The 27,838-nt window shown below is 44.1% G+C and overlaps 1 protein-coding gene across 1 annotated transcript in view; it reads left to right on the top strand.

Moving 5' to 3' along the window:
- The window catches only part of RTF1 (RTF1 homolog, Paf1/RNA polymerase II complex component), a 194,326-nt gene that overhangs the window by 65,602 nt on the left and 100,886 nt on the right, over window positions 1-27,838 (top strand). The window contains exons 6-7 of the mRNA XM_033951754.1: window positions 7,512-7,623; window positions 10,372-10,510. Coding sequence (XP_033807645.1) covers window positions 7,512-7,623; window positions 10,372-10,510 — 251 coding nt within the window. The remainder of the gene's footprint in view (window positions 1-7,511; window positions 7,624-10,371; window positions 10,511-27,838) is intronic.

Here is a 27,838-nt window from a genome sequence, read left to right as displayed (position 1 = left end):
GGTCATCGTGGTGGTGGCTCCATGGGAATTCCTAACTGCCATGGATTTAACGGAGGTATATCTTCACATTCACATTTTTCCGGACCACAGAATATATCTGAGATTCCACGTTCTCCAGAGGCTGCCTCCTTAAAAAAAAGGAGGGAAGGAAGAAAAATAAGCTCCCCCTTAAATCTGTCATTGTGTATCTGTGTCTTACCACTGCCCTGGATAAATTGGGGGAAAGAGGATATGTCATATGCCTGATCAGGATTGGATGCTCAGGTTATTGTTGTCTGATTCTTCTGAAGGAACCGGAGAACTAGAATACTTCTTATTGGCTGAGACAGATATAGTTCCCATTTTTGTGGGAGTTGTCCAATAGGGAATCAATCCAGCTGAAGTCTTCTCCAAACCAAATCATATAGAATTGCGGCCTGGTAACATCTCAGATTTTTCTGATTTCTAATACACATCTTATAGCACCACATCACAGTGAAACAGCAACTCCTTACAGAAACTTGAAGATAAGAACATAAGCAGTGCCTCCGCCAGGTCAGACCATAGGTCCATCCTGCCCGGCAGTCTGCTCCCGCGGCGGCCCAAACAGGTCACGACCTGTCTGAATCACCAGAAGGGGCTCCCTTGCCACCTTGGTTTCTCATTGAAGTCCTATCTTCCCATCGAAGTCCTAACCCTCCGGTCTTGCACATGCACGACCTGGTTGGGTTTCTATACTTATTACCTGGTTAGCCTTCTATACTTGTGTTACATCCCAGCTCCTCCCTCAGTATCCCACGATCCCTTTATCCCTCAGGAATCCGTCCAATCCCTGTTTGAATCCCTGTACCATACTCTGCCTGATCACTTCCTCCGGTAGCGCATTCCAAGTGTCCACGACCCTTTGGGTGAAAAAAAACTTCCTTGCATTTGTTTTGAACCTATCTCCCTTCAGTTTCTCCGAATGCCCCCTCGTACTTGTTGTCCCCTTCAGTCTGAATAATCTGTCCCTATCCACCCTCTCTATGCCCCTCATGATCTTGAAGGTCTCTATCATATCTCCCCTGAGCCTCCTTTTTTCCAGAGAGAAGAGCCCCAGCCTATCCAACCTCTCAGCATATGGGCAGTGTTCCAGCCCTTTTACCAGTTTCGTTGCTGTCCTTTGGACTCTCTCAAGTACCACCATGTCCTTCTTGAGGTGCGGCGACCAATAGTGAACGCAGTATTCCAGATGTGGACGCACCATCGCTCGATACAATGGCATGATGACTTCCCGCGTCCTGGTTGTTATGCCCCTCTTTATGATGCCCAGCATCCTGTTGGCTTTTTTCGAGGCTGCTGCGCACTGTGCAGATGGCTTCAGTGATGCATCCACCAGCACACCCAAGTCTCTCTCAAGTCTGCTGTCTCCCAACAATGCCCCCCCAATTTGTAGTTGAACAACGGGTTCTTTTTCCCTATATGCATGACCTTGCATTTTTCCACGTTAAAGCGCATTTGCCATTTGCCCAGTCTTCCAGCTTGTCCAGGTCCCTTTGCAGGTCCTCACACTCCTCCCTGGACCTAACTCTGCCGCACAGTTTGGTATCGTCTGCAAATTTTATAACCTCGCACTTTGCCTCCTTTTCCAGGTCATTGATAAATATGTTGAAGAGTAACAGCCCCAGCACCGATCCCTGTGGCACACCGCTTGTGACTCCCCGCCAGTCAGAATATTGGCTCTTCACTCCGACCCTCTGCAGTCTACCCGACAACCAGTGCTTGATCCATCTGTGCACATCCCCTCCCACCCCGTGGTTCCACAGCTTCCTAAGCAGCCTTTCATGTGGCACCTTGTCGAAAGCCTTTTGAAAATCGAGGTAAATGATGTCTATGGGTTCCCCATTGTCCACCCGACTGCTTATTCCCTCAAAGAAGTACAGAAGGTTCGTTAGGCACGACCTTCCCTTACAGAAGCCGTGCTGGCTTGTTCTCAGTAGACCATTCCTCTCGATGTGCTCGCAAATGCCGTCCTTGATCATAGCTTCCACCATCTTCCCTATAATTGAAGTCAGGCTCACCGGCCTGTAGTTCCCGGGGTCACCCCTCGATCCCTTCTTGAAGATAGGTGTGACATTCGCCAATTTCCAGTCCTCTGGTACCTCACCAGTTTTCAAGGATAGGTTGCAAACATGCTGGATTGTGCCCGCTATTTCTTGTCTTAGTTCCTTCAGAACCCTTGGGTGGATCCCGTCCGGGCCCGGTGATTTACCGCATTTTAACCTGTCTATCTGTTTGAGGACATCCTCCTTACTTACCTCTATGTGCTCCAATTTTTCGGCCTGTTCCCCACTCATGAGCTTCTCTGAGTCTTCGCTCATGAAAACCAACGAGAAGAACATGTTCAACCTCTCAGCTACCTCTTTATCCTCCTTAATCACTCCCTTCCAATCCCCATCGTCCAACGGCCCCACCTCCTCTCTCGCTGGTCGCTTCCCCTTTACGTAACTGAAGAATGCCTTGAAGTTTTTCGCCTCCCTGGCCAGCCCCTCTTCGTATACCCCTTTCGCTTTTCTAACCTCTCGGTGGCATTCTTTTTGGCATTTCCTGTGCGCCTGGTGATTTTCCTCCGTTGGGTCCTTTTTCCATCTCCAGAAGGATACTTTTTTGTCATTTATTGCCCTCTTTACTTCAGTTGACATCCAAACCGGGTCCTTTGATCGCTTGTTCTTGCAGCCTTTCCTGAAACTGGGGACGTACATTCTTTGTGCTTCCTGCAAGATGTCCCTGAATAGGGTCCAGGCGCTTCCCACAGTCTCCATCCTAAAGATGTATCTGAGCTTCCTCCCCACCATTTCCCTCATAGGAACATAGTTCCCTTTCTTGAAGTTGAGCGCAGTTGTTGCGGTCCTCCTTACTATGGGTGTCCCCCTTTCTAATGTGAATCTGATCGCGTTGTGATCACTGTTGCCTAGTGGTCCTCCCACTTCTACCCCTCTTGCAGGCCCCCCTAATCCGTTTAGGATGAGGTCAAGAGTAGCACCCCCTCGCGTCGGTTCTTTGACTAGTTGCTCCATGAAGCAGTCCCTCACAGCTTCTACAAATCCTGTTTCCCTAGTGCAGTTGGTGTGACCCGTACTACAGTCTATTCCCGGGTAGTTGAAGTCCCCCATCACTGTTACACTTTCAGTCCTGCATTCCTGTCTCAGTTCCGCTTCCAAGTCGTGTCCGACTCCTTCTGGCGTACCAGGTGAGCGATAGTACAGCCCCAGTTTTATGCCTGCACCCTTGTTTCCCGGTAATTTGACCCATAGCGATTCCAGCCCCTCTGCCTTCGTTGCCATATCCATCCCGACCGAGTGGATAGAGTCCTTTATATATAGTGCTATGCCTCACCCCTTCTTGTGGGTCCTGTCCCTCCTGTAGAGCTTGTACCCCAGCAGCGCCACATCCCATTGATTTTCCTCTGTCCACCAGGTTTCTGCAATTCCAATTATATCTAGGTCCTCCCCCTTGGCCACGACTTCTAGTTCACCCATCTTGGCCATGAGGCTTCTTGCATTTGCGTATAAGCACCGCAGGTCCCGTAGGTCCCGTCGTTTTTCCTCCACCTCTGCATTTACCTGGGCCGCCTGCCCTTGGATTTCGGGCAGTTCTCCCGTTCCCTGTGCTTCTGCTTTGCCCTCAGCCTTTATCCTCTTAGCTTTCAGTTTCCCCACATTCCCGCCACCCCACTTCCCCGCTTTTCCTCTGGGTTTTCTAGCCCTACCGGCCCCCTCCTGGGCTATCATCCCTTGAGCCTCTGTTTGATCCCCCTCGCCTTGTGGTACCTCTATATTGCCCTCAGCTTTCACCCTCGTGCCACCCAGTCCCCCTGTGTCTCCATGCCCCTTAGTCTTCTCCCAGCAAGCTCCCTTTACCTGATGTTTCCCTCGCTGTCTGATCATAAGATCCTCCGGTCCCTCTGCTTCCTCCCTGCAGTCAGCCCGTTCAGCATCTGTTCTGGATACTGTTGTCCGAAGCGTCAACATCAGATCAGCTGTCAGCTTTCCCCCTCTCCTCAGTTTAAAGCCCTCTCAATCTCCTTCCTCACATTGGCTGCCAGTAGTCTAGTTCCCGCTGTGCTCAGGTGCAGGCCATCCCGCCGGTAGAGCTTGCTCTTTCCCCAGAAGGACGTCCAGTTCCTCACAAAGTGGAAGCCCTCCTCCTGGCACCATCTCCTCAACCATGCATTCACAGCCTGGAGGTCTGCCTGCCTCTTTGCATCTGCTCTCGGTACAGGCAGGATCTCCGAGAATGCTATCCTCCGTGTGCTCCGCTTCAGCTTTCGTCCCAGGACCCTGAACTGGTCAGTCAGTGTGGCCATGCTGAAGTTCCTCCGGCTCACATCATTCGTTCCGACGTGGATTATTACCGCAGTCTCCTCTGTCTCTGCTCCGTCCAGGATCCTCTCGATCCTATCAGTGATGGCTCGTGTCTTGGCCCCTGGGAGACAAGTCACTAGCCGGTCCTCCCTTCCTCCAGCTACGTGACTGTCTACCTCTCTCAAGATCGAGTCTCCCACCACAATAGCAGACTTCCCTTTCCTCAGCAACCTCCTCTGCCTCAGGTCCATGTCCTTGGTGTAGTGCGGTGTCTCTCCCTCAGGGTCCCGGTGAGTCGCGGTCTCCTCCTCTTGCGTGGTTCCTCCGCTAGGTCCTTCCCCGGTGTCGCCTTGTGGATCCTGGGTCTCGTCTGCCGACATCCGTCTGTGCAGCTGCTGGTCCCGTTCCTCCACCTTCCTATAGGCCTCCTCGATGAATCTCTCGAGGTCCCTCACCTAGTCCACAATGGGGCCTGCTCCGTCTGTGTTCTGGGTTGACCAGCTCGTCTCCTCTGTGGTGCGCAGTCCCTCCAGTTCCTGGACCCTGACTCTCAATCTGCCGACCTCCATCCTCAGGCTTTCCAGTTCCTGACACCGACTGCATATGTACTCCCGCCTTCCCAAGGGGAGGTAGTCGTACATATTGCACTCTGTGCAGTATACCAGAAAGTACCTCTGGGATCCTGGGTCCTCCATCGCTCTCGTGAAGTGCTGGTGTGCTCCTGCTGATTGGAGCCTGTTATTTTGTTAGCTTCAGAATCCAACTGTCGTCACTGCAGGCACTTCACAAAGGCGCGCACTAAGGCGCATGCGCCTTTGTCGGTGCGCTGAACGGCTGAGTGCCGTTGGCGCTGTGCTCTTTTAAGTGTTCCCTTTCGGTCAGGGAGAGGGGCGGAGCAGGGCTCCCACGCTGCCTCTCTTCGGGAACAATCTGGATACGCTGTTATTTATGTTTCAAGATCATAAATAACTATTCAACTAACAAACCTAAAAAGATATTTTCTATTCTAGCTAATCAGAAAGAGAACTTTTAATTAACAGCAGAATCTTCTTTTGATTCCATACGCTGTACCTGTTGCCTTTTTTTAAAAAAAATTTGAGGAAATGATAGTGTAGATTTTCTCCAGTTAGCAAAATAATATTTCAAGTCTTTGATCTCCAAGACACAAAATTGAACCTATGTATTATCCCAGGACAAGCAGGCAGGTATTCTCACATATGGGTGATGTCATCGACGGAGCCCAGATGCGGACACCTCACAAGCAGACTTGCTTGAAGAAACTCGAAGTTTTGAGTCGCGCGAGTGTCTTCCCGTCCAGCGTAGGGCGTGTCTCCTCAGTTCTCCGCGGGACAGGCCGCTCAGCCACAGCCCGAGGGCTTTGATTTTGCAGTGGCTATTTTTCCTTCTATGTCCTGGCCTGCTATGGGCTTCAAGAGGTGTAGCAAGTGTCAGCGTGCGATCTCTCTTACGGACCCTCACGGACGCTGCCTCAAGTGCCTTGGGCCGAAACATCATCCTAGGTCATGCTTGCCTTGCCAAACACTTCAGTCTCGTGCTCTTATCCAACCTGTGCATTCAACAGACTCCCGCAAGGTTGAGCCGCTTCCTTTGCCCCAGTCTGAACTTACACACTTTTTGCAGGGAGCAGAGTCTCTGCGAGTGTCTGGTCTGGCATCCAAGCACATAAAGCAAGGAGCAGATTCTTTGTGAGTGCCTCGATGAGAATCCTCACTCTCTATACAAGGAGCAGAGTCTTTGAGAGTGCATCTAGGTTCCTCCACCAAGCCTCTGGAGCTTCGATCTGGAGCCTCTGGTCCTATTCATACATCGGCATCGGCTGCCCATGTCTCCGAGGCGAAGTCTCCTCGATCCTCGAGATCTGGTTCCAGACACAGTTCTCACCGACATTCGAGGCCTTCATCGAGGCATCCTTCCAGGCATAGTTCTTCGTCTCACGACAGACCATCTTCCTCGAAGCCTCGATCTACTCCAACCTCAACCAGACCACCTACTCTTCATTTGAGGTCTCCGATGCCGGACCTCGAGGATGTCCCGGTCTCGATTGCCTCATCCAAGTCACCAGGTCCTGGAGTCCTTCTCGAGGCAAAGCATTGGCAGATCAGCTATCTTTCTCGTCTTTCCTCCGACAGATGGCTGTAGACTTGGATATTCAATTGGATACTGGCTCCAAATTTTCTAAGGAGTATCTCGAAGTCATGCATCTTCCTCAACCTCCGGCAGTCTCTTAAACTTCCACTTCATAAGCTTTTGAATCAGACTTATGGTCGTTGCATGGAAACACCTTTTTTCATACCGGCTGTTCCAGGAAAATTGGACTCTAGGTATAAGACTGTGCATCGCAATTTCAAAATAGCAACTGATGCTCTAAAAACTCTGCAAGCAAATGAGGTCCACGGAGTTCCATCAGATCAGTCATTGGAGAGAGCGACTGAAACTTGCGCTGAGCTGGCAGGGGAAGCCCTGAACAGCAGCTTTTTTTAATGGGGACAGATGTTGTATGTGTGTTACAAATGCAAAAAAATCGTGTCACCCCCCACCCCCACGACGGGACCCGGCTCTCCCAGTCCCACTCCCTCAACTAAAAAAAAAAACTGGCGGGAGAGATGATCACTCCCCTTGACAAGCCCCTAATACCCCACCCCCTGTACCCACTTCCTCCTGCCCCTGATCCCCCCATACCCGCCAATGAAAACGGCAGGAGGGATGCTTTTCCTATGACAGGTCTTCCTCATAACTCCTTCTCCAGGCATTATACTAGAAGGTTCTATGATTTGAAGTGAAAGAGGTTTGATATCTCGTGTGATGGATGGATTTTGTTTTATGATCTTCACACATTCTGCGTTGATTTTGAGTATTAAAATTTATATAAGTGCAGTTGGCATTTCTTATGCCATCTCTCTAGTCTTTGTTGTTCACTTTATGCAGCTTCTGTTTCTGTTGATGTTTGATAGGAAATTTTTTTCAGATTTTAAGAAAAGATCATGCACCATCCAGATTACAGTAACAACATGATCCCCCTCCATTCATGGTTGGTAAAGGAATTTCACCTAGTTTTAAGAGTTAAACAGTTTCAGCTATGTACTAGTGCAACTCTTTGCATTTTTTTTCACTTCTCAGCATTGTTCTTGGAGGGTCTGGGTATTGAAATGCTGTATTAATCCACAATAGGTGATGTCGCACAACAAAGAGCGACGGTCAAAGCGGGATGAGAAACTGGACAAGAAATCTCAAGCCATGGAGGAGCTGAAAGCTGAGAGGGAAAAAAAGAAAAACAGAACAGGTATGTAAAGAAATAGACCATTTGTGTTTCCTTGTTGTCCTGTGAGTTTTGAATGTCTTAAGTTCTAGTCCAGTGTCTCGCAAACTTCTGGATGCTGTGGCACACTAAACCCTGTGCCACAGCTGGAGGACATCTGGAAATGCATGGGCGTCCACGCAATGATGTCACTTTGATATATGATGTCATCACATCAACATCTGCTCATGCAGACGGAGCCCTGAGCCGACATTGGAAGATGCTGCAACAGGAGAGGTGCATAGAGGAGTAGAGGGGCCGCCAAGGAGGAGAGGTGCTGGTGCCAGCTGACTGCCTACAAAATGTGCCTCTCGCCACGAGAGACACATCCTGTAAGCAGTCAGCTGGCACCTCACGACACACAGTTTGCTATACACTATTCTAGTCGATTCTGTCATCTACTGCAAAGGCTGAATAAGAACATAAGAATAGCCTTACTGTGTCAGACCAATGGTCCATCAAGCCTAGTAGCCCGTTCTCAAGGCCAATCCAGGTCATTAGTACCTGGCCAAAATCCAGAGTAGCAGCATTCCATGAAGCATTCCATGATTCAGGGCAAGCAGAGGCTTCCCCCATGTCTTAATAACAGACTATGAACTTTTCCTCCAGGAATTTGTCCAAACCTTTCTTAAAACTAGCTACACTATCCGTTTTTACCACAACCTCTCGTAACGCATTCCAGAGCTTAACTATTCTTTGAGTGAAAAAATATTTCCTCCTATTGGTTTTAAAAGTATTTATCTGCAGTTTCATCGAGTGTCCCCTAGTCTTTGTAATTTTTGATGGGGTGAAAAATCGATCCACTTGTACCCATTCTACTCCACTCAGGATTTTGTAGACTTCAATCATATCTCCCCTCAGCCTTTTCTTTTCCAAGCTGAAGAGCCCTAACCTTTTTAGTCTTTCCTCATACGAGAGGTGTTCCATCCCCTTTATCATCTTGGTCGCTCTTCTTTGAATCTTTTCTAGTGCCGCTATATCTTTCTTGAGATGAGGAGACCAGAATGGAACGCAATACTCCAGGTGAGGTCGCACCATGAAGCGATATAGAGGCATTTTAGTCTTGTTAACCATCCCTTTTTAAATAATTCCTAGCATCTTGTTTGCTTTTTTGGCTGCTGCCACATATTGGGTGGAAGGTTTCATCGTATTGTCTACAACAGGGGTCTCAAAGTCCCTCCTTGAGGGCCGCAATCCAGTCGGGTTTTCAGGATTTCCCCAATGAATACGCATGAGATCTATGTGCAGGCACTGCTTTCAATGCATATTCATTGGGGAAATCCTGAAAACCCGACTGGATTGCAGCCTTCAAGGAGGGACTTTGAGATTCCTGGTCTACAATGACACCCAGATCCCTTTAAATTCATTCAATTTGTAACGTCTTTTAATCTTTTGTAAACCGCATAGAACTTCACGGTACTGCGGTATGTAAACTGTTATTATTATTATTATTTCTTGGGTGTTATCCCCCAAGGTGGACCCTAGCATTCGGTAACTGTGATTTAAGTTATTCTTCCCAATATGCATCACTTTGCATTTGTCCACCTTAAATTTCATCTGCCACTTGGACACCCAGTCTTCCAATTTCCTAAGGTCTGCCTGCAATGTTTCACAATCCGCATGCATTTTAACAACTTTGAACAGTTTAGTGTCATCTGCAAATTTAATCACCTTACTCGTTCCAATTTCCAGATCGTTTATAAATAAGTTAAATATCACTCGTCCCAGTACAGATCCCTATGGCACTCCACTGTTTACTCTCCTCCACTGAGAAAAATGACTGGTTAACCCTACCCTCTGTTTTCTATCCGATAATCAATTCCTGGTCCACAACTGAATTTTGCCTCTTTTCCCATGACTCTTTAATTTTCTCAGGAGCCCCTTTCATGAGGAACTTTGTTAAAAGCTTTCTGAAAATCTAGATACACTATATCAACCGGCTCACCTTTATCCACATGTATTCACACCTTCAAAGAAGTCAAACAAATTGGTGAGACAAGATGTCCCTCGGCTGAATCCGTGCTGACTCTGTCTCATTAAATCATGTTCTGTGTCGCCTTCTAGACCGGCACAGTTCTTTACTGATGGGTAATAGCTCATCATGACCAGCAGGAGGAGACTGAGACCAAAACTTTGGTATAGTACACAATAGCACCCATGGAGGGATTTCCACAGTTTTATATTTTATAATTGTTTCCACCATTTTGCCCAGTACTGAAGTCAGGGTTACCGTTCTGTAATTCCCAAATCTCCCCTGGAACCCTTTTTAAAAATCAGCTTAACATTGGCTACCCTTCAGTCTTCAGATACTACAGATAATTTTAGCGACAGGATATACAGATCACTAACAGCAGGTCAGCAATTTCATGTTTGAGTTCCTTTAGTACCCTGGGATGTATACCATCTGGTCCAGGTGATTTATCACTTTTTAACTTGTCGATTTGGCTTAGTGCATCTTCCAGATTCACAGAGATTTCTTTCAGTTCCTCCGCATCATCACCTTTGAATACCATTTCTAGTTCTGGTAGATCTCTTACATCTTCTTCCGTAAAGACTGAAGCAAAGAATTCATTCAGTCTCTCCACTATGGCCTTATCCTCCCTGAAACGAAGAAGACTCCTCTCATTCTCTGATTCATTCAGAGATGCACATTACTGACTGGAGGAGGGGAGAAGAGGGATTGGGGGGTGCACAAGCTCTAATCAATTTTCTTGTGTTTTCTTCCTTTCTCAGCGGAACTTCTTGCTAAAAGAAAACAACCGTTGAAGACAAGTGAAGTGTACTCGGACGATGAAGAGGAAGAAGAAGATGACAAGTCCAGTGAGAAGAGCGATCATTCTTCTAGGTCATCCTCATCTGATGAGGAGGAAGAGTAAGTCTGCTGTCTGTACATTGGGTATATAGATCAGGATATAGAGCAGGATATCTTTTAGAAAATTGATGTAGCATTAGAATGGTATCTGTGATTTCTCAGTTATGATTTGTACAATTTGTAACCGTCGACAAAAAATTGCAGATTAATTCAGTAGTACTGTATCCTTTTGTCCTTTGTGCAGTGGAGGAGAAAATTAGTCTCAGATATAAAAGGTTTCCTATAATCATTAATTGAAAGATAAAACTTTGTTAATAAGGAAAATTGAAAATTTGGAAAATGGCAATAGAAATTTAAATTTGAGGTTGATTCATTTTCTGGTTTCCAGATTGCAATCTCCAAAGGAGTTTTCAAAATTCAAATATTTCTAACAACAATCTTAAAATATCCTGAGACCAATATTCCACAATTACAGAAGCTGTACTATTTAAATTTATTTAAAGAAGAAAAAGATAGAGGCTATACAATCCAGTGATTTGGATCTCACTGGAATGTTAGAATCATCACAAATTGAAATTTCAGCCAGGGCCACTTTTATTGGTGACTTGTTTTCATGCAGGATAAAGAAGCAATCCTTCGTCTATTCTATAGAACTGAGAATGTTGAATTCTATGGTCACAAAATAGCGATTTTTATTGATGTTTTAAAGTGGACGCAGTCTAGGTGTTAAAATTTCTTGACTTACCGTCAATCAGTGTTAAGTTTAGAAGCTTTCCTTGTTAATGTTGTATTACTTATCAGGCAAATAGATATGTCTTTTATGAACCAGATCAATTGCAATATTTTCTGGAAGGTAAGGCAGCCTCAATAGCCCCAGATGCAACCATGATATCTGTTAACCAGGTTATAATAATTAGTACCAACAGATCTCTGGATTTTCCTTTTTGTATTACTTTTTTTTATACTTTAGCTACCTTTGAGAGCGTATGGTTTCTCCCTCTCTTATATATTACTATATTCATAATAATATAAATTGGGAGTGGAAAAAAATTTTCTCTCTCCCGTCTTTTCTTTTTGTTTTCTATTTCTTTGTTAAGAAAATTGTATTTCCTTTGTCAAAGTTTTTGTGCTTTGATGTGAAATAAAACATAAAGAAGAAAAAAAGAAAAGTGAGTGGCAAACCTGGAATGCCAAGACTCAAATCTTGCATCTGCCATTTATTAGTCCCTAAGCAAGCCAGTTCAGTCTTCAAAGCCTCAGGTGCATACCGTATTTTTCGCTCCATTAGATGCACTTCCCCCCCCCCAAAAAAAAAAAGTGAATGGAAATAAGGGTGCGTCTAATGGAGCAAATACGCAAAGTCCCCCCCCTCCCCCTTTAACTTATTTTAAAGCTGACATCCTCCCTTTCTTGCCGGCCCTCTTCCTCATCCTCTCCTCCGCCCTCCCACTGCGTGTAATTTTTTTTTTTTTTTTAACTTCTGGTGCCTCACTCACTGAGAGCAGCGCACAAGGGTTGCTGGCTGCCTGGTCCCCGCCACTTCCGAGAACAGCAGAGACTGCTGCCTCCTCTTCTGTTCTCTCGCGGCACAGCGGCGCACCAGGCAGGCAACCTGGTGTGCCGCTATGCCACGAGAGAACAGAAGAGGAGGCAGCCGCGTCTGCTGATCTCTGCAGAAGCGGCGGGGACCAGGCAGTCAGCAACCCTTGCCGCCAGAAGTTTAGAAAAAGGTATGGAGGGGGAGGGGAGGAGGATGAGGGCTATGGCCTGCCTGCTGCTTGCCACCTGCCTGCCGCCAGCCTGGGGAGTGAGGCGGGAGAGGCCAGGGCCTGCCTGCTGCCTGGAGGGTAGGGAGGGAGGAAGGAAAGGCCGGGGCCTGCCTGCTGTCTGCCTGGGAGGGAGAGGCCGGGGCCTGCCTGGAGGGAAAGGCTGGGGCTTTCCTGCTGCCTTCCTGGGGGAGGGAGAGAGGCCTGCCTTTCTACCGCCCTGTCTCCTGTCCCTACTTGCCTGCCAGCCACTAGGCCTGCCAGCCACTAGGCCTGCCTGCCCTGTGCTCTGTCCCTGCCTACCATTAGATCACCAGAGGGGGGACAGGGTACAGAGCCTGGCAGAGGGGGGGGACAGGGTTCAGAGCTTGGCAAGGAGTGAGGGGTTGGGTGCAGAGCCTGGCAGGGAGAATTTGGTTCAGAATGTTTTCCTCCTCTAAATTTAGGGTGCGTCTTATGGTCAGATGTGTTTAATGGAGCGAAAAATAGGTAATTGTTTTTCCAGTGCAATTGAGATGGTATGCTGAGCCAGAGGTCTTGCATCCACTCCTGCGAGTCCATTGCAGGAGATATGTTGATCACTGTTTTCAGTACCTCATCCTTCACCCTACTGTCTGCTGCCTCAGCCAGTTATTTGTTCTGCAAGTGAACCTGCAGGAGCAACTTTGACCTGCTCGGTCTTCTTTTCTTTTTTTTCCAAGTATTTTTTGTTGTTTTTGAGCGGATTTTGTGCTTTTCTTCAACTCCACCAACTGCCTAGCCTGTGTGTGAGGAGCAGACTTTTGTCCTGCAGCTGACGGGTGAATCCTGCAGGAACCTGCACTGTTAGATTTTTTGAACTGTGGAGTTTGGGGGGGGGTTCCCCTTCTGTTTGCTCATTCCTTGACTTGATCAGGAGTGCTAGCGCAGGCTGTATGGGCACCAATTACGTTTCATCGGTATCGACCGCCCTTCCCCCTCCTCGCGACATTCGGCTTCTGGTCCCGGCATTTGAGGCTCAGTCTGATTGTGGTCCAACTGCAGCTGAAGAGACAACTTTCCTGGTGGCAGAGGTCCTCTCCAAATTCCATCTACTCTGAGTGGAGCTATGGCAGACTGCAGCACATCTTCCTAGTGTCTGGTCTGTAAGCAGGGCTGTCACAACCCACAGGGCAGTTCGGGGGGGGGGGGGGGGGGAGGGGTCTGGATTTGTTGTTTTTATGGTTATAACTTGATGTAGTCTTGTTCCCCCCTCCCCCCAAATCACTGGTTTTGGCTGTCCTTGTGAAGTTACAGCCGTTTTTTCATCAGGAAATCCTGGCGGTGGCCAACTTGGATTTTTTCCGATTTGAATTCTAATTTCTCAAACTTCTTCAAAAAGCTTCAAAAACCAAGGATGGAGTCCTCATGTTTAAATAACATGATTTCATGCAAAGTTTGTGCCACTTGGGCACCCAAAGAGCGTTCTTGCTCTGCGTGTTTACCACGCATGCTGGGAAGGCGGGAACCTCGGTTTCAGTCTCCGACCAACTTATTAATGCTGCCATATGACTGTTGGGATGATTAGAGGATGATTTTGCCCTCTCGGAGTCCCTTTATGTAGTTTCGGTACCTAATAAAGGCCGTAATGCGACGCCAGTGCCTAATAAAGGTTCTGATAGTCCCAAAGCAAAATAATAATAATAATCAATTTATATACCGCAAGACCGTAAAGTTCTATGCGGTTTACAGTAGTTAAAAAAAACAAAAGAAGTTGAATAGAACTAAAAAAATCAAAAGCCAATAATTAGAGACACTAAAATGATCAAAATAGTGCATAATAAAATTTTTACGAATTAGCTGCCTAAATACTTCGAAAACATATGTTTTTCGATGTCTCCTAAATTCCCCACAAGTGTCAGTAAGCTAAAGCAATTGTTCTAGATTCTTGCCCCATAACGCTGCTTGATATGAAAAAAGATTTTGATGATGTTTTTAAAGTTTACATCCTCTAACAGGCGGAAAAACAAAATTCAGATGTGAGTTTCTCTTATGTCTGTTGGTTGCAAAAGAAAGTGCTCTAACTCTCCTCTTGAAGGGGGTTCTCGGTCCTCTATGCCCTTCACACCTGACTTTGTGAACTTGCTCTGGCAAGCCTATGTTGGCAGTGCTGGTACACCATCCAGGTCAGCTAGAGAGCGACCATCTGCACAGCCTCCTTTTGTTTCTGCATCTGCTTCTCTATGGAGGCCCATGTCTCCCCCAGATACCGACAGCTGGTCAGATGGGGTTCCTGAAGACGATGATCTGGATGCTTATCCTCTTTTACAGTATGAAGCTTCGGTCAGAGACGATGTAATACTGAGTCTCAAGGTCTGAGTGCTGCTGTGGTCCAGGGCAAGGACCCCTCTATTCACAGGCTGTTAAGTCTGCTGCACTGATGGATCTTCTCTTTGAGTCTCTGAAGGAGCTCAAAATTGATCTTCCTCAACCTACTTCCCAATGTTCTCTTCTCAGTGGGATCCACTCTCAGCCTACCACCTTCCTGTGATATCCTGATATGAAATTTCTGATATCTGAGCACTGGGAGAACCCTGAGGGCTCCCTTGTGGCTAAAGCTATGTCCAAGTTATATCCTTTGGCTCAGGAGTTCCAGCAGATATTTGCTATGCCTAAAGTGGACTTTCTGGTGGCTCAGGTGATCAAGCCCAGTGAGGGGGGCATAGTGCTTAATGATCAACAGAATTGGATCTCAGACTGGACATGTTGCTCAAAAGGCAGTTTGAAGCCTTGTCTCTGGCAGTGAGGGCTGCTGCGTCTGCCTCCTTTGTGACTCAAGTGTGCCATTCTAAATTGCGTGACCAAAGCGGTATGCATTCTGATCCCCCTTCCCAGCTGTTGCTGATAGAAGTGGACTATGTGACTGATGCTTTATATGATCTTCTGAAAGTAGTGGGCAAGGTCTCAGTTTATTCTTTGTCTGCTCGCAGAACCCTGTAGATCATACATTGGGCTGGGGATTCCATATCCACCATACTCAGTAGGCTTCCTTACAGGGGCAATTTGTTGTTTGGCCAGAGGTTGGATGACCTCATGGCTAGCATCTAGGATTGCCACCCAAAGGTGCTCCCGGATAGCAGGCCTAGGACTTCCAAAGAGCATGCCCTTCAGTCCTTTTGCAGCTCATGCCATTCGTGCCTTTTCTCTGGGTCCTCGTCCCAGAGATTCTTTCAGAGTCCACAGCACAGATTGCACAGTCTGGGAATAGAAAATCCAAGGGCTCCACCTTCTGCCCAGTTGGGTAGCCCAAGAAATTGCAGTGATGCCAGGCTTCCCAGTGCAAGATCAGAGACAGGCTGCAGGACTTTCTGGAAGCATGAGAGGCTATCACAACTGACCAATGGGTTCTGGAAGTCATCAGGGTTGGCTACAAGTTGGAGTTTGCCCATCCCCTTTCTGCCTGATTCATAGACTTGCTAGTGGGCAGACTGGAAAGGCTCGGGTCCAGGCGACCCTCCGCAGGTTGCTGGACATTCAGGTGATCGAGCAGGTTCCAGACACAGATTTGGGCTCCGGCAGATATTCCATGTACTTTGTCGTGCCCAAGAAAGGCTCAGAAGATTGGAGGCCCATCCTAGACCTCAAGTAATAATAATAATAATTTTATTTTTATATACCGCCTAACCAAAAAATGGTTCTAGGCGGTTTACAACAAATGAGCACAAGTCATTCAGTGGAGAGTAATTTTAAAAGGAAAAAACAATTCAAAACAAAATGCAATAAATAAGAATTGGTCCTACAGTGGAAAATATGATTTAAAAGAAAAATGCAATTTAAAAGAATGGTTCTAAGCAGATTACAACAAATAAGAACCAGCCATACAGTAAAAATACAATTTAAAAGCAGATACATTGCATGACTGAAGCATAGAATTATTAAACGAAACAACAAGTTAGGATACAAATTTTTTAAACAGTTGGGTCTTCAATAGTTTTCTAAAATCAAGATAAGAAGAGGATCCTAACATAATTTTACCGAACCAATCATTCAATTTGGCAGCTTGAAAAGAGAGAGTTCTCTCCCGAAATCTTTTGTAACAACATAATTTAGCGGAAGGAAATGTAAACAGACAAACTGCGTGTGACCTTATTTGGGTGGTTCAAAGAAAAATGGGAAACAAGGTATCCAGGTGACAAACCAAAAATTGATTTGTAACAAATGCAGGCAAACTTAAACAAAACTCTGGCGTCAATCGGCAACCAGTGGAGTTTGAAATAATATGGTGTTAATATGCTCCCATTTTTTCAATCCAAAGATCAATTGAACAGCGGTGTTTTGAATCACTCTCAATTTTCTTAAAAGCACCCAAATAAATAACATTACAATAATCAAGAATACTTAAAAGTACATCATTGAGGCTCTCAAAAAGTGCCTCAATTTCATATAGAGACTCTCCAGTTGGTAATTGCCTCAGTGCAGCTGGGGGAGTTCCTGGCAGCGCTGGACTTCACGAAGGTGTATCTCCACATCCCAGTATTCCTGGATCGAAGGTGCTTCCTTTGGTTTCATGTCCTGTAACAGCATTTTCAGTTCAAGGTCCTCCCATTCAGTTTTGTTACAGCCCCCCTCCTCCCACCCCCGGATCTTCACTAAGGTGATAGTTGTAGTGGTGGCTCACCTCTGCAAACTGGGATTGGCTGGTCCACCCTTACTTGGACAACTGGCTCATCAAAACACCCTCATGGGAGAAAATGGAGAGAATAATTCAGACTGTCTTGATGATCCTTCAAAGTCTAGGATGGATTGTCAACCTGAAGAAGAGCCAGCTGCAGCCTGTTCAGCCCCTGGAGAATTTGGGTGTCTGATTCAACATGAAGAAAGGCCAGGTTCTTCTAGAGACAAGCAAACTGAAACATGGGAACCTAATTTCATCTTTCCTGGCACAGCAGTCTTCGTTAGCCTGGGATTATCTTCAGGTCCTTGGTTCAATGGCGGCCACGATAGAAGAGATTCCTTGGGCAAGAGTGCATATGCGCCCCCTTCAGTACTCCCTTCTCTCTCACTGGTCTCCGTAGAGGGACTCTTTGCATGTTTGGCCCATGGATAGGTAGAGTCCTTAAAGACTGACCAGGCATCAGGGACAGGTTATCCTGTGGACTGGCCCCAAGATCTATAATATGCGGACCTAGTGTGTCTTTAGATCGGCCACCCTCTGAGGCTTTAGCCATTCCAGGGACTTCTTTCTCAAGGTCCTGCAAGATCTGGAGTGCTTTGGTCTCACAACATGGCTCTTAAGCGCGTCACTTTGAACCAGATCTCAGATGTGGCCGTATGCACTCTTATGAGAGCCAAGAAGCCTGCCACATTCATGGCTTCGGTGTCAGTTGTTCTGTCCTTTCTTCAAGAAGGTATGGATATGGGGCTGGCGGTTTCTTCATTGACAGTTCAAGTGGCTGGAGTTTTCCTGTTTCAGGCCCCAGTGTGCCAGATGTTCTCTCTCTTCACACCCGGATAGAAACATAAACATAGAAATCGACGGCAGAAAAGGGCTACAGCCCATCGAGTCTGCCCATACCAATGACCTACTCCCTGACTTTTACTCCCCTATTGATCCCATGTGAATATCCCATTTTCTCTTAAAATCTGACACGCTGTTGGCCTCAATCACCTGCTGAGGCAGCTCGTTCCAATGATCGACCACCCTTTCGGTGAAGAAGTACTTTCTAGCATCACCTTGAAATTTCCCTCCCCTGATTTTCAGCGAGTGTCCTCTGGTAATCGAGGGCCCTGTAAGACTGAAGATATCATCTTTCATCTCTATACGCCCCGTGATATACTTAAAGGTCTCAATCATGTCCCCCCTCTCCCTTCGCTCCTCCAGTGAGTACATCCGCAGTTTTTTTAGTCTTTCTTCATACGTGAGATCCCTGAGCCCCAAGACCATCCTGGTAGCCATTCGCTGAACCGATTCAATTCTCAACACATCTTTCCGGTAGTGTGGTCTCCAGAATTGAACACAATACTCGAGATGAGGTCTCACCATGGATCTGTACAGTGGCATTATTACCTCAGGTTTTCTGCTGACAAAACCCCTATGGATGCAGCCCATCATTTGTCTTGCCCTGGACGAAGCCTTCTCCACCTGATTGGCAGCCTTCATATCATCGCTAATGATCACTCCTAAATCACGTTCTATCGTGGTCCTGGACAAGGTTTCACCATTTAGTGTGTAAGTTCTGTGATATTGTCAAATTCTTTAAAGGTGTTCTGAGGCTGTGGCTACCGGTTTTTCAGCCCTGCCCTCCTGAAACCTGAACATTATGCTGGAAGGGCTCTTGAGGTCTCCGTTTGAGCCCTTACAAGATGCCACCCTCATAGCCCTAAGTTTCCAAGTTTTATAAAAATTTGTTGAAACGCCTATCATAAATTTTAAGTGTTTTACAATGTTAAAAACAAGGGGAGACTTACAAGGGCATATCGACAAGACAAATTTGGACTAGACATGAAAACAATGTGCAAGAATAGTTGAAATACAATAATTACAAGAAAAGCAGACATAAAAAGGGAAGAGCGCAAGGATGGGGGAAGGAGTGGTTTTTGGAAAAAGATGTTTTTTGAAAAAATAGGAGTGGAAAGGAAGAGCTTATTACTCGAAGGCATCTTTAAAAAGGAAACATTTGAGTCTGCCTTTGAATTTATCCAAGTTGTTTTCGGCCCTCAGAGTATTTAGTAGGGAATTCCAGATCGTTGGGGATGTAACTGAGAAGGAAGTGGTTTGACGAGTGCCAATAATTTGAAGGAGATGTTGAGAAATTCTATCAACGAAAGCAGGTTCGTTAGATTGTAGAGTTTTGAATGTGAGGATAGCTATTTTGTAGGTTATTCTGTGGGGAATCGGGAGCCATTGGGTGTTTTTTAGTAAAGGGGTGACATGGTCGTATTTCTAGGAATTAGTTATAACTTTTAGGATGGTATTTTGGATTATTTGAAGGCGTCTGATCTCTTTTTGATGCAAGCCTTTTTATAATGAATTGCAGTAGTCTATTTTTGAAATGATGAGAGAATGGATAAAAATATTTAAAGATTGTTGGTCCAGAATAGTTGCTAGAGATCTTATTATTCGTAACTAGTAGAAACAATTTTTAACTACTGCAGAAATTTGTGGGAGATATGTTAATTTGTTATCTATAAGAACACCTGTAATTTTTGTTGTATTGACTAGTTCAATTGTAGTGTTATTGATGACCAAAGGTGCTATGAGTTGAATATTCTCCTTCCAGGTAAAAAGAATATTGTTAGTTTTAGAAATACTGAGAGAGAGCATGTTTTCATTTAACCATAGCCTAATTTTATTTAGTTTTGAGTTGATACTTCTAATGTCAAGTGTTGGAAGGATCAATGGGGTGAATGAGTTGTATGTCATCCACATATGCGTAAGCGGTAAAGCAAATAGATCGACAAAGAATCAGTAGTGGGGCCAGATAGATGTTGAATAGTAAGGGGGAAAGAATAGAATCTTGGGGAATACCAAAATTACTTTTGTAAACAGAAGATGTGGAGTCATTAAAGGATACTGTAGAAGTGTGATCTGTAAAATAGGATGTAAACCATGCTAGGGTTTGGTTAGAAATACTAACAGAGGCTAACCTTTTAAAATTCATGATCTATTTTGTCAAAGGCTGCTAAGAGATCTAATGAGACAAGAATAACAGATCTGTGTTGTTCAAGAAAGTATTGAATAGAAGTTGTTAATCCTAAAAGGGAGTGTTCCGTTGAATGATTTTTGCGGACCCCAGTTTGATTGGGGTGAAGAATTTGTGGTTTTTTGACAGTCTGAAATCTGATTGAATACGATCTTTTCTGTTAGTTTTGCTAAAAAAGGAAGATTGGCTATTGGTCTGTAGTTGGAACATTCCTGGGTGGATCCTTTATAGTTTTTTTAGAATGGGAAAGATAAACGAATGCTTCCAGGCTTTTGGTAGTGTTGCTGAGGTGAGACTTGCGTGAATAAGTTTAAGAATGTATGGACCAAGAATGGAAAAGTGACATTTGAGAATGAATGGGGGAATAGAATCAGAATTGGAACATTTGGGATTAAGAGAGTGCATAATATGTTGTACTTTTAAGGAGGGAAGAGAAAAATTTGAACATGAGGAGCTTATGAATTGAGCTTAGCAACTTCTGGGTAAATAATTGGACTAGTTTTTGTTTTAATTCCTGTCTGATGGTATTGATCTTTTCTTGGAAAAAGTTTGCCAGGTTTTGTGCTGAAGGAGAGTCTGTGTTAGAGATGGTTGGTTTAGGCTTAAATTGAGTGAGTTTTTTTCAGGATGGAAAAGAGTTGATGAGTTTTTTGCTTTAGTGATGCATTTAGAATAATATTTTCTCTACACTGTTCAAGAACTTTTTATAGTATTCTGAATGTTCCTTGTATTTATTGAGGTTAAGTAAGGTAGGGTGGGAGCGCCACTTGCATTCCAGTGAACAGAGTTGGCATTTGAGAAGTGCCAGTGAAGAGTTAAAACCAGGGGTTGAGTTGTTTTTTTTAAGAAACAGGACGTGTAAAAATTGGGGCTAGGTTGTCGAGAAGAGAATGACAGGCAGTGTCCCAGATTGCTAATTGTTCATTAGGGCCAGCGGCGTCAAAAGTTTTTAGATCTATTTGAAAAGAGGACAGAGAGAGCGAATCGTTAAGATTGTGAAAGGTTTTTGTTGGCAATGAGTGAGATGCAGGCTTTAAGTGACAGGATGTGGAAATGAAAGAATGGAACTTGTATTATAAGTGGCTTAGAGAAATTAGAAATTTGGGTTAAAGGACTGAAGATCATGTCAAGAGTGTGACCTTTTGAATGAGTTGGGTCAAAAAACAAAGGGGATATATTAAGATCTTGTAAATGATTTAGGAAATCGGAGGTGAATGGGTTATGGAAGTCTTCAAAATGAATATTAAAATCCTCAAGGATAATGGGATTTGGGGAAAGAGTTGCAAAATCAAAAATGATAGATTGAGCCATAGTGATAGTGTTTGGGTTGAGTGGAGGAGGGATATAGAGAAGGAGTAAGTCAACAGCAGGATTGGTATGAATTTTAAGTTGAATGGCCTCTACAATAGAATTGATTGAGGAGAGATCAGAGTTAACAATAAAGGAGGATTTGAAAATAATGGCAAGACCACCTCCTTTCCTGCCAGAGCGGTGATTAAAGGAGTAAGAGTAATCAGGGGAGCTAGCGAAGGAGAGGTAAGCCTCATCTCCCTCGTATAGCCAGGTTTCTACTATGCAGAGAAGGTCCAAGGAAAGATGAGTAATATGATCTTTGATTATGTGATGTTTTGTGCGCATGAACCTGGTGTTAATTAGACCTAGGTTTAGACATTGTGGGGCTATGTCATTGAAGGGGAGAGAAGGAGGAGAATAAGCCCGGTAGGTCTGAATTTCGGTGCATTGGGGAATACGACTAATGGTTGAGTTGTTAACCCGAGTTGAACGATGACCCCTGAAAACTGGGATATGTGAAAACTGAGCATTCATCATTAGAGAGATTGGGGGTGGGGTGAAAATGAAGAAGAGAACGAGAAAGAAATGGTAAGCTTTAAGCGGGATTTTACTGAAATTCCAGGGAACACAACGGGGAATTAATTGAAGACAGTGGTTTTGGTTGCCATTACATCTGCGAGGCATGACTCCAAACTGCAAACCTTGTCATGCAGAGACCTTTACCTGTATATCTCGGGGGCCGGGGTCTCTTGAGGACCGTTCCTCTTTTTTGTCTAAGATGGTTTCGGCATTTCAGCTTAACCAGGAAGTTCGACTTTCAGCTTTCCAGCCCTCGGGTGCTAAGAAGGACAAAGTCTTGAAGGTGCTGGATGTCTGGAGGGCTATCCTGCGTTACCTGGAGGTTACTAATGACTTTCATCTCTTGGGCCACCTCTTCGTGTTGACGAATCTGGCTAAGAAGGAGGGGCCAGCTTCCAAAGCTACCATTTCAAGATGGCTTAGCTATTTCATCCTTCAGTTTTGAGAGCAGGCTTATCTTTCCCACCTGGGGTTTCTGGGACTGTTTAGGTATGTCCGTTGATTCAGCATACCATCACTATTGCACTGGAAAAAGAGATTAGGTTCTTACCTTGATAATCTTTTTTTCCATTGGATAGGGATGGTATTCTGAACCCCCCGCCCATCATTGTCGATGCGCCTGCCTGGACCTGAAGGCTGCATCTCTTGACTTTCTGCCAGCTTTTGTAAATTGGAAGACATTGTTTTTGAATGTATATAGTTATTTGGAGTTTCCCAAGAGTTCCACAGTTTATTATGAATTTTTGCTAATAAAGATTTGTTCTTTTTCTCTCTATGGCGTGTTTATGAGCTATGTGTTTATATTTATAAGCAGATCAAAGTATTGTTGGGGGGAGTCCTCATTCTCCTCCTGTTCTATCCTGTAGGGCTGTTGCCAGCTTTGAAACTAACTGACTGGGGGCAGCAGAGAACAGGGAGAAGGAAGAGATACTGAAAACATCAGTATCTCCTGCAACAGACTTGCGGGAGCGGATGCAAGACCTTTGGTTTAGCATACCATCATCATCTACTGGAAAAGATATTATCAAGGTAAGTACCTAATCTCTATAACTTATTTGTAAAAATGGCAAAGCTTACAATTGATACCATGAGAAATATTCCTCACTGAAAAACCATTGCAAAAAATGCATAACCAGCAACCCCACCAATACAAGATTCAAGCTTAAATTGTAAGCCATCTGAGGAAGGGACTTATCAACTATACCTAACTTTATAATTTGCCTGAGCTCTGATTTGAAAGTTACATTTTCAAAATTTGCAACTTTTCCTATGGAAAAAGTGGTGTTTCTCCTTCCAAAAGTCAATTAACCCTTAACAGCCATATACAACCATATTTAGATACAAAAGCAGGCTAATTGTCCTTTAGGTTTTGCTACCTCTGTAAGCATCTGCTAATAACAAACATGTATGGGCCCAAAAGAAAGCAAATACAAAAAATTATACCATCTAGGCTTATATTTTTTTGTTTGGACCTGACAATTTTTTCCTCCTTTGGGCATCCAGCTTAGTTTGAATTGGAGCTGAAATCTGGAGCCATGAATCTTCATTTTTAACCACTTGGGGCTTTTCAAATTCTCCTCTAACTTGTTAGTCCAGTTGTTATAACAACAGTTGTTGGCTGTGAGTCATACACTAGGGCTCCTTCCAGAACCCTAAATCCTGTCACTAGGTGTTGCTGTTTCACAGCAATTGACTCCATCCTTTAACAGGAGCTATTGCCATTATTTTCAAGGCATCCCCCAGCTAGCTAGCCTGTGGAGTAGAAGACAGTATTTTTTCAGCTTGACGCTGTCACACTGAAAAGTCAAGTGGATAGGCAAGTTCTCTGAATCTCCATTGCCCTTCATATGCTCCCTTTAAACTCCTGCTTCCATTTCTACTTAGATTGCAACATATTATATCTCCCATGCCCAGCAACTATGATAAAACAACTACAAACAATACAAAACACAGCCCTTTTTTATTTATAAATTCTTTATTCATTTTTAAAACTTTCAATAAGTGCAATGTCAAATAAAAACATTTTATACTTTAAGATCACTTAATATTCTATCAGAAACTAATTCAAATCAAATATCCCCCCCCCCCCCCCAAATACCCAAACAATTAACTTCAATTATAAGAAAACAAAAATCATCCCTATCCCCTCCACCCCCATACTGGATGTGTATATTCAGAGGGAAAAAGTAATATTCATTCTTTACAGTAATTAGTTAATGGCTCCCAAACATCCTTAAATTTCATAAAATGCCCCTGTTGAATAATATAGTACATTCCATTTTAAAGATGTGGCATAAAGAATTCCACCAAAAACTGTAACTTAGCCAATCCCAATTTTTCCAATTTTTTGTAATGTGCTGTATGACAGCCCCTTTCATGATAAGTAGTAATTTATTATTAGATGATATTTAGCTCTTCGCTCTCATTGATGTGCCAAATAATACCATATCATACGATAATGCCACCGGATTTTCCAATAAATTATTTACTTGACTCCAGATGGATTCCCAAAAACTATGTCTTAATGGACAATAGAATAGTAAATGATCTGATGTCCCAGCTTCAAGATGACAATGCCAGCATCTATTAGACTTAGAACTTTCTAATTTTTGTAAACAAACGGGTCCAAAATGCTCTATGCAACAAGAAAAACCAAGTTTGTCTCATAGATGCCGACAACACACACCTCATCCTCCAAGTCCAGATTTGTGGCTGTTGAAACGCATTAATCTGATGCTTTATCTCAATGCTCCAAATGTCACGAAGACCAGTTTTTGGTTTCTTATTCAAAAATCCAGACATTAATTTATACCATTGAGCGGTCTGGTGACCCAGGAAATCCACCTGGAAGCACAGGAATGGCAAACTTTATTGAGTTTTAAGATTTTTCTAGTCAGGGAACCCCTCCTGAATGGCCTGCTTCAGTTGCAACTACCTAAAGCTTTGTGATTTATTAAGACCAAATTATGTTGCAATTGTGAAAAGTCAAGCAGTTTTCCATCTGATATGACATCCTCCAAAGTGTGTATGCCCACCTTCATCCAATGCTTCCAGATGATCTTAATTCCGCCAATTTGAATCTTGGAGTTCAGCCAACGGGACTGACAATTTGACTTATGAATTGGAAATGTCTTCCAAGTATCTACTAAAATTCTATTGTCCTTATATAACCTAGGCATTTTGAGACTCAAAATATGACATAATCTCAAATAACTCTATTAAAGGCCTTGTTAGAGATATATATTCTTCAGAGTGAAATAATAAACTAGTCAATTCCAAAACATATATTACATTAGTGATTTCTATTCCGCCATTACCTTGCGGTTCAAGGCAGATTACATAAGAATTGTCGAGAAATTAAGGTAATACATGTTGGGTATTTTGAACATTTTAGATTTGATAGGAGTAGACAGTGTGATAGGTGGAGCTTGGAAAGGAACTGGTCGTGTTAAATAGGTTTTATGTATTTTTTGAAGAGTAGAGTTTTTGTTTCTTTTTTGAAGGTTTTGTAGTCATTGGTTGACGACAGCAGATTGGTGATTTGTCTGTCTAGTTTTGCTGCTCTGGTGGCCATTAGGTTGTCATATAGTTTTTATCATTTGACATTTTTGGTTGGTGGGTGTGTGAATAGTGAGTGGGTTCTTCTGTGTCTGGTTGAGGTGGCTTGAATTAGTTGGTTGTTCCAGTAGGTTGGGCTGTCTCCGTTAATAGCTTTGAATAGTAAGCAATAGAATTTGAAGTGTACTCTTGCTTGTATTGGGAGCCAGTGTGAGTCGTGGTTTACCTCTGTGATGTGGTCATATTTTTTCAATGAGTAGATGAGTCTTAGGGCTGTATTTTGTATTGTTTGTAATTGCTTTATCATGGCTGCTGGGCAGGGGAGGTATAATATGTTGCAGTAGTCTATTAGTCCAAGGATAAGAGATTGTACCAAAAGTTGGAATTGTTTCCTGTCGAAGAATTTTCGAATTTGTCTTAGATTTCTCATAGTTGCGAATGATGCTTTTATTATATTTTGTTGATTTGTGGTTGCATGGTACAGCCTCTGTCAATCAGTACTCCAAGAAGTTTTAGCATGGGTTGAATGGGGTATGAGATCGAGTTTATTACTAGGTTTGTTAAGGTTGGAGTTTTGCTGTTTTCTAGGAGGATGAAGTTTGTTTTGTCAGAGTTAAGTTTTAGTTTGTGTTCTGTCATCCATGTTGCTACTGTTTCGAGTATTCTGTGTATTGTGCCTGTCATGGTGGGCTCTGGATGGTCAAAGGGGAGGAGAATGGTGATGTCATCTGCATAACTGTATGAGGATATGCCGTGTTTGTCTAGGCAGGAGCTGAGGGAAGCCATATATAGGTTGAATAGTGTGGGAGACAGAGGTGATCCCGCAGGGGTTGGACCATGTTTCTGATTTTTCTTTCTTTGGTTTAACCCTGTAGGTTCTAGATTGTAGGAAACCTTTAAACCATGATAGTACCTTGCCTGAGATTCCTAAGGAGTCTAGTGTTTGTAGGAGGATGTCCTAGTCTACCAGGTCGAAGGCTGCGGAGAGGTCTAGTTGTATGATCAGGATTTTCTTGCCTGTACTAAGATGTTGTCTAGCTGTGTCCATGAGTGTTTCTAGTAGAGTCTCAGTGCAGTAGTTGGTTCTGAAGCCAGATTGTGTGGGGTAGAGTAAGTTGTGGTTTTCTAGGTATGAGGTTAGGGTTTTAGCTACGAGGCCTTCCATCAGTTTGATGTACAGTGGGATTGAGGCTATGGGTCTGTAGTCGGATGGTTGGTCCGTTGTTGCTTTGGGGTATTTTAGTATTGGAGTTATGATGATTTCGCTGAGGTCTTTTGGGAAAAGTCCATCTGTGAGTAAAGATTGTATCCATTGTAGGAGCAGGGAGCGGAATAGTGTACTTGAGGTTTTCAATAGGTATGGGGCAATTCACTGGTTAAGGTCACAGGCTGCGTGGCTGTATTTATTATATAGTTTGTTGAAGTCTGACCATTGTATGGGTGAGAGGTTGGACCAGGTTCTGTCTGCTGCAACTGATTCTTTCTCTGTGGTGGGATTTGAGATCTCTTCTATGTGTGTGGGAATTCCATTGAACGTGGCTCTGATGTTTGCAATCTTGTTTTTGAAGTATGTGGCTAAGAGGGTGGCTGAGGGAGGGGGTGGTTGCTGTTGGCTAATTAGGGAGTGGTGTCTGTGAGATCTTTTAGTAGCTGGAATAGCTTTTTTGTGTCTTGGGGTCCTTCTCCTATTTGCTTTTTGTATTTTTGGTTCATTATTCTCCATTATTCTCATTTTTGGATTCCTGACTGCTTTTTCTCCATTTTCTTTCTAGTTGTTGGCATTGCCTTTTGAGTAGGAGTAGTTCGTTGTCGAACCACTTGTCTGATTTTCTGTGGATTCTGGTTTTGGGTTGTTCTGGGGCTAGTTCATCCAAGGTTGCTGTACTTAGATGGCTCCATTGTCAGATGAAGTCTTTGGGGGTGTAGTCTTGGGTTATGATATCTGCTTTTGTCCAGAATATGGTGGGATCGATATGTTTGCGTGAGTAGTAAGTTATTTTTTGAGTAATTGGAGTGCTTTTATTGTTGGTCCACTTGATTTCGAAGGAGTAAGTGTAGTGATCTGGCCAGAGGGAACTATTCCATTTTCCGTTTGACGTTTGGATCTCTGGTTGTGTGGGTTGTTGGGACATGTAGGCTGCGATAGGTTGGTGTCCCTTTTCGTGTGTGGTTTGAGGGTCTAGGATTTTGTATGTTAAGGTTTCTACTTGTTTGCAGCATTGGTTTTCAAGGTGGAGGTTGAGGTCTCCTAGGATTAGGTTGTAGGTTGTCGTTAGTGAGTTTTGATATATAAATTCTTCAAATATTGGTTTTGCTGTGTTCCAGTTACCTGGGGTTATGTAGCAGAGCATGCATGTTAGTGTTCCTCTGAGTGAAGTGCTTGAAAGTTGACAGGCTAGTAGATCCGTATATAGGTTGGTTGTTTTGTCTTGTATTTTTAGGTTTATGGTGTTTCTGGCTATGATGGCAATTCCTCCTCCTCTTTTATTTTCTCTGCATACCATTGTTATCTTGTGGCTCTTTGGGCAAAC

This window comes from Geotrypetes seraphini, chromosome 7 (assembly GCF_902459505.1).
Source record: "Geotrypetes seraphini chromosome 7, aGeoSer1.1, whole genome shotgun sequence".
In the NCBI taxonomy this organism is placed as follows: domain Eukaryota; kingdom Metazoa; phylum Chordata; class Amphibia; order Gymnophiona; family Dermophiidae; genus Geotrypetes; species Geotrypetes seraphini.
The sequence above is the reverse complement of the archived record's forward strand: the minus strand, read 5'-3'. Positions and strand labels throughout refer to the sequence as shown.